Source organism: Humulus lupulus, chromosome X, assembly GCF_963169125.1.
Source record: "Humulus lupulus chromosome X, drHumLupu1.1, whole genome shotgun sequence".
NCBI lineage: Eukaryota > Viridiplantae > Streptophyta > Magnoliopsida > Rosales > Cannabaceae > Humulus > Humulus lupulus.
The window spans coordinates 172,363,749-172,371,363 of NC_084802.1; the positions used below are offsets into that span (position 1 = coordinate 172,363,749).

The following is a 7,615-nucleotide window of genomic DNA, read 5'->3' on the forward strand; positions in this document are numbered from 1 at the left end:
GTTTGGCATTGTCTGTGGGAAGAACAAGTATCAAACTACTATTCTTCCATTGACTCTAGTAAGGAAACATGCCAAGGCATTTACAATGCCTACAAGACTATCAAGAAGTGGAGATTCACCTAAATGAAATCCAGTTAAGGGAATCTGTGAGAGATCCTCCTCCGCCGACAAATAAAGGTGCTCCCAAAGAGAAAGAAGTGTCATCCCTGACCATTCATCCTATGTCGGACCCTATGGTACATGCCACCACTCCAACGAAGGGTTATGCAACTCACCTTCCACCACGGTCACCGGTGTCCCCAAGTCCAAACCATCAAGACCCGAGTCACTCCAAACAGAGACCCGGTAAGAGCCCATGAGTACACTCAATGAGTTCAAGCTCCCAAACTCGTCACTATGAAGATGAAATATGTGATTTACACTTAAAGAGCTAGAGGTTGGAGACTACCATGGAGAACATGCAAGAGGTACTCAACAGCCTGTTACACGGAAAGACTGATGCTCACCTCCCTAAGCATAAAGGGAGGGAACATGTATGAGGAGAAACATCCATACCCGTGGTTGATGGTGAAACTCAACTCTCCACTAGTGATACCCCTTGCACAAGACGCAAGGAAGATTACATGCCAACAGTGCAACTTGGAGAAAACCCCGCCAATGGGAGGTGCGAACCCAAGACCACCTCCAAAAGAGCTCCATCTGACTTAAGGGGAAAACTTAACCAAAGAGGGACCGAGGTAAGAGCCACACCTCATGTGGATCCCCCGAGGGACACAGCCCAAGCAAGGGTTCGCCCTGAGAACCTACAAGACTCCTTGAACAAAAGGAGAAGGGACTGGACACCGAAATCCAAAGTCTTTGGGGGAAGATAGTCTCTGCATCTAGGGGGCACAGAGGTGACGATGAGTTTGATTGTAAGTCGCCCTTCACAAGGGAAATCCAGGTTGAACAACTCTCTACCAACTTCAAGGAGCCTCACATGACTCTATATGAGGGCACTACGGACCCTAAGTATCACTTCAACGCCTACAACAACATTATATAGTTAAAGGGGGTCAATAGTAGAGCAAGATGTCATTGTTTTGTCGTAACACTATGGGGAGTTGCATACAAAAGGTTCAAGAGGCCAAGGCTGGGAACCATCAGGTCATGGCAACAAATTTCTGATGAGTTCCTTCAACAGCATCACGTTGTCTATGACTACACTATGCGGGTATGAGCCTTGCCAATGTGAAACAGGGCGAGAATGAGAGTTTGAAAAGTTGCATCCATCGGTTCAATATGGAGACAGCAAAGGTAGGGAGCTTGTCAAGGGGTGAACTCAAAATGGTCATCACAGTAGGAGTGTGTCCCGGAAGTAAACTTTGGGATAACATGCTCAAGAGAAAAGTTGCAGACTTGGATGATTTTTATGAGAGATTGCAGATATACATCAGAGTCGAAGATGGGCATGAGAACCTCAAGGTTGGAAGGATGGGACCCTCACCAAACTCTTTACCTCAAGACACCTCCGATGACGTGAAGAAAAGGATACATGACAACCCAAGAGATGACCGCCCAAAGAAGAGCAGACATGGGAACAAGCCCCGACCTTCCACATATACATTCTACATAGAATTGATGAACTCAAGGGAACATATATTCATCACCAATGAGAATCAAGTCCCATTGAAGAAGCCACCACCCATGAGGCATGATAGGTCAAAGAGGGACCCAATCAAATATTGTCAATACCACAAAGACATAGGCCATACCACCGCGGAGTGTACCCATCTAAAGATTGAGATTGAAGAGCTCATTCGCAGGGGGCATCTTGGTAGGTATGTGAGGAGAAATAATCAGAGACTAGATGATTAACCAACTTCACCTCGCGCCCCTAAGCAAGCCCCAGAAGTCCAAGGGGAGGTCAAAACAATATTTGAAGGGTCAGGATATGGCGGAGATGTTAGGAACAAGTTTCCTAATACGTAGCGGAATGGTGGTAGGGTTGGCCCAGTGTACAACAAAATTTTTGTAACATATTTAAACTACGTTTAAATATGCCGATCCATTAATATACATACATTAATCATAAGCAAGTTAAGAATAGAAATCATACCTCTTGAAGCCTATCAAGTGCCCTTGCTATCTTTTCGTAATAAGAACGATCTTCCTATCCAGGCTACTCCCACGTACTCACACCAAGATCTTCCAAAGCGTTCTCTACATCTCAAGAAGTGTGTGGGCACTTAGAGAATGAAGGATAGTTTATTTTGTGATTCTACTTGATGTACTCAACACATGAGATCAAGAGAATAGGCCTGAGAATTGGCTCTTTATTTTTCAGGGAGAGAAAACTATCGTTCTATTTTTCACAGAGCAAATCTTCTGAGTTGTCTCAGATATCTGAATATTTTCTGATTAGTCATACTTAAAAGAAAATATTCAAATTTAAAAAATAAATCTGTAACCAACTTACAATTTACTTTTTAATTAATTATTTATTTTATTAATGAAAAAAAAATCCAAAAAACTAATTTTTTGAATTATTAATTAATTAATTAATTAAATAAATAAAAATGAAAATCATATCCCTGAAAAATAGCCCTACACGCCACACACAGTCCATGGATTGTGTGTGCACGCATAGCATCCCTATTTTTAGGGATGTTGGTTTTTTCAATTTTTATTTAATTATTTATTCAAACTTCTTTGTGAGAAGAGATCTAACAAATTTAAATTAAATACATTTTTAACTAATTATCAAATATAATTAATTATTTGAATAAATATTAATCTTTGAAATTCAAATCCAATTTGAACTTATCAGATTATTATCTCCCACTCAAATAAAGATATTTAATTAATTCTACCAATTAATTAAATCTAATATTTTCAAAAATAAATATTTAATTTATTTTAATTTCAAAAATTATAATTAATTAATTATTTAATTAAATTTCAAAAATTAATTTAATTATTTAATATAATTTCGAAAATTATATAATAATTAAATATTAATTAATTTTGTTAACTACAACTAATTTGTAATTAATTAATTAATTACTATTATCATATAATTGCATATTTGGCCTGGAGAACAAATTTCTTCTTAAATATGTCTTTAAACTATTTTTCCCTTCATATCAACTCTTACCTCGAATGGTGTTGATAGAACCGCTATGGGGACCTATAGACCTATAATTCCAAGCTCCAATAAATTTGAGATTATTTATTAAACTCTTTAATTAAATAATCTTAATTTATTAATCTCATGATTATTCCACTATAAATATGAGACTGCACTCTTGTAATTATAGACATTTCATTTAATGAGTACTATATAATTATAAAGCGTCCATTGATATAATCATTGCATACAAATTGACCCTCTAATAATGGTTCATAATTAATCGGGAATAAAATTACTGTTTTACCCTTTTAATTGTCTCTTGTTTCCTTAAGTACCATTGACTTTACTAGTGAAGGTTAATTCATAACTAAATTATGAATTTGAGCTCAATAACCTTTCAGTCCCAAAAGTCAACTCTTAAGAGAACCATCATTCAATCTCTTGCGAGAAGGCATAGATTCCATATCTATATACTATGTCCCCAGCCATCTACATTAATGAGTTCCCTAAACAAAAGTTTCTAGCTTGATCATTCTGACAGACCCTAACAAGTGAATCAAAGAACTCATATAACATAAACAGGAGTTCATAGCAACTTCAGGATTAAGATCTATTTGTATATGATCATCAGTTGATATATTTAATTAATACTTTGAAACGATATTTAACTAAGTATTAATAAACATATCTAGTCCAGTTCTATATATTCTCTAATATATAAAGCACCTCCACTAAAGTATCCTACCACACTAGTGATCCAGATCTAGATCACATGTATTCATAATACTAGTGGACTGTACTTGCAGTAATTAATCTAAAGATTCCATAACTTTATTTTATTGCGAACTATTCAAGTTCATTTATCTCAAACACAATCCTCCCGTACCAATACGTTAAGAATTTTTTTGATATTTATATAATATTATCACAGAATAATATAGTCCATAAAATATATGCATAAACAAATTCAATTCATTTATTTATTTCATAAAACAATGTCTACTACATATGCTTTCAGGGCACAATTTCCAACAGGAGACTCGAGAAAAGGTAGAGATCGATATGCTAAAGAGACCACAAGAAAGAGTTGGCCACATGAGGATGCCAACTATGGAGTTCTTTACATGAGGATGACCCCCTCGCACAGCGAGAGGCCGCTCATGCACTAAAGACCCCTCAACCCCCTCTTGTGTGATGCCTAACCCTTCACACGTTTGAGCCCTCCTTGGCACCCGTGCTTAAAATGTTGAATATCTCATGGAGTTCCTCTTGTAAGACTATCCTGTTTTTAGTAGTGCATCAAAGAGGTCACCTTCGTTGACCTTCCAACATAGCGGTAAGTAATTAAGTACAAGTCATGCATTGAATCAAAGAGGTCTCCCAGTTGCCCTCATAATGTAGTAGATGTAATATTGTCATAAGTGTTCTTGTACTCTACTCATTATCAATGAATATGTTTTCTATCTTGCATATTATATATCTTCTTCATTCAAGCACATATCTAACTCTTGTGCACCCATTGCCAATTGAAATTGTTAAACACACATAAAAGAGCAAAATGATCAAAGTGCCTGTTGACCCACGATTTGGCCAACTGACACGGAGTCAGAATATGCTTGATATGAATGAAAGTAATGAGAAGAACGTAATGACAAAAGTAAATAAGACACAGTATTTTATAGTGGTTCGGCCCCAGGATCTGGTAATGACCTACGTCCACTTAGACTGATATTGATATAAAAATTAGATGAGTGATCAAAGAACTAGGGTTCAATGAGTTTCACTAATCTCTGAAGAACAATACAATATTACTAGGAGAATTGCTATAGCCTCAAATGATTCAAAAGCCAAAAGTCCCTCCCTTGAGTTATCTCTTGCTATTTATAGGCTCAAGGGGGATTACAAAAGATTGTTACAGATATTCTTTCCTGAATAATCGGATACTCAGGAGATTGTGTGAGATAAATTCGAGATTCTACAAAGATCTTCCCATTAATGTTGCCTTGTATGCGGAGCTATCGACCAGACTGGTCGCAGGTAAGACTGGTTCGCACTGCTTCTAACGTGTCTTCTGGTCGATACTCTAGCAGAACGTTTCCAGGTGTCAGCCACGTGTCCAGGAATCACTTGCCACGTCACCAATGCTAATTTTTTGGATAACATTTGCCCCCCAAGTTTATTTACCACAAGCAGTAAATAAACTTTTGAACGAACGACTCTTCGGTAACCCCGTCTGACGTGTCAGAACCCTTCGTGTGTTCTTGAAAAAAGTAACCCACTTCTGTCTAATCATGTCCTTTCGGTTCCCCAGAAAAGATTTTGACAGCCATCCCGCTTCCCTATACTTTGAAAAAAGGGAAACTGATGATTATATCTTTTTAATGCCACAGAAAAACTTATATAAGACATTCGAAGTCTTTATTTTCTTTTTACGCACGCCATCGTCTTCACCAGAAAACCTAAAATCCAAAGCTCTTATCGTTCCCGAAGACCGTTCCCTCTGTACTTTCAGGACCCCGTCCGAGAGCTCCTTGATCTCCGAAGACCCTTCTTCCATCTCCACGACTACTTTTCTTGGTAAGTTTTCGAATTCCCATGCTTCTAATTTTTCGTGGTGCATGCTTCTGAATGTGTACTGTTTGAGTTTATCTGTTTCTGGTTTGAGACGCTTGTAGACAGAATATTTTGTAGGCAAAATAGAGTTACGAGTTAGTTTAAAATCCAGGATCATGCTTTTTAGGACGTAAAATCGAAGTAAAAATTCGATCTTTAAGCTAGTTGAAAAAAAAGTTTTTCCCGTCCTAAGGGGAGTTGAAAAAGCTTTTTCAAAAAACTTTTTACTTTCACCCTTTGATCCGTTTTTCAAACTGTTCGTGTAGAAAAATTTAGCTTTTTGTTAGAATGTTGTTGTATAAAAGCTTGACTTTTATACTCGACCAGCATTATTCTAAAAAGCTTTTAAAAGTTTTCTATCCTCACCTCCCCATTCTTCTGTATGCAGACTTTAATGCCAGATTTGTGGGGAGGTGAAAGGCCCATTGACGACGACCTTCTCGCCCAACTGCTCGAGGGAGAAGAACAACCGGCTGACCGTGTCCACGAGATCCCTTTTTCGCGATCCTCTTCCAGACCCCATCCTTCTCCTCCAATGGCCCGTTCCAAGTCTTCAAGCAAGAAAAGACCTGAGTCCGAAAATAGCCCAAATTCTCCTGCCCAACCTGATTCGCAGGCTAGGGCTCCCTCGACCAGTGGTCGAGAAAATCTTGTTCCTGACCCTACTATCCAAACTAGGGCCCGCCCTCGCCATCAGAATCTGCCTGATATTGAGTGGTATACTTCCCCGGCCAGTTCAGTGACCCTTCGGATGGTTGCTAACTGCTTCAGGAAATTCCCTCTCACAGGGGTTTCCATTATACGTCCTACCGCAGACCAGAGGGCTAACCTCCCCGGAGGTGCAAACAGCGCCTGGTTCCGGTATCACATTGAGGCGGGAGCTTATCTCCCTCTTCATCCCTTTTTTGAGGGGGTGGCCAATTATTTCGGTGTCGCCCCCTTCCAAATAACTCCAAACGGATATAAAATGCTGGCCGCACTCTATATCCTGTATAAACTTAAGAAATGTCCAGAACCTTCGCCCCATGAGGTCAACTATCTTTTTGACCTTAAGTCTAACCCGCAACAACACGGAACGGGTTTCTTCCATTTTTGTCACCAGGAAACCAATCGAACATTCCTGAGTGACACTACGCATATCTCGAATGTGGGGCAGTACAGTAAGGAGTACTTCCTTACCCCGGACATAACCAGCAACAACCTGGCCTTCACTCGAGGAGGTAAGTGCTTGTCTTCAACTGATCGATACTTTTCGTCGACGTGTTCCCTTTCATTTTTCTTAAACTATAATCTGTTTTTCAGGCCCCTAGTTACATCTGACTCCAACACCAGACATGGTGTTGAGGTCCAATACTTTGGCCAGGATGTCCGACGCAGCAAAAAGCGTCAAGACCCTGCTGACTGAAGAAAACTTGAGGTTGTCTGGCCTCCTAGCTCCTCGCCATGAAACTAGAGGGTCCGTGGTGGACGAAACCACTGCCGATGGGGTTCCCGAGCAGCAACCCCCTGTGTCTCCTCGGAGGAGGAGGCCAACGGGGGTTACAATCAGGGAACCCACGGGCAATCCTTCCGCAGAAAGACCTTCTGCTCCCCAAGGCAAGGGGAAACAAAAGGCCAAAGAGCCTATTGTGGACTTGGGAGAATCCTCTGATGATAACGGTAAAGTTATTTCGCTTTTAAATGGTTTGCCAATTCCCTGTCATTTGTTTGACGGGGAAGGTAACTTTACATATGCTCCAAAACTAGGGCCAGACTTCTTCATGCTAGATAATGAGTATATGACTAATAGAGTCAATAGTGTAACGACCAGTAGTTGTAGCTCGGGTATTCACTTTGTTACCTCTTTTCTGTTGTATAATGGATTTTCATCTGCCTCTTATCTTATCATTT

General features: G+C 39.5%; 1 protein-coding gene across 1 annotated transcript; it reads left to right on the forward strand.

The window, feature by feature from the left end:
• Positions 1-1,215: 1,215 nt before the first annotated feature.
• Positions 1,216-1,857, forward strand: LOC133806454 (uncharacterized). Its single transcript, XM_062244553.1, has one exon. It carries the CDS (start codon positions 1,216-1,218, stop codon positions 1,855-1,857), a length of 642 nt encoding a protein of 213 aa, XP_062100537.1.
• Positions 1,858-7,615: the final 5,758 nt, after the last annotated feature.

What these genes read in the sequence shown, in the direction of transcription:
- LOC133806454 (XM_062244553.1), top strand. Translation starts at nt 1,216, where the DNA reads ATGAGCCTTGCCAATGTGAAACAGGGCGAGAATGAGAGTTTGAAAAGT.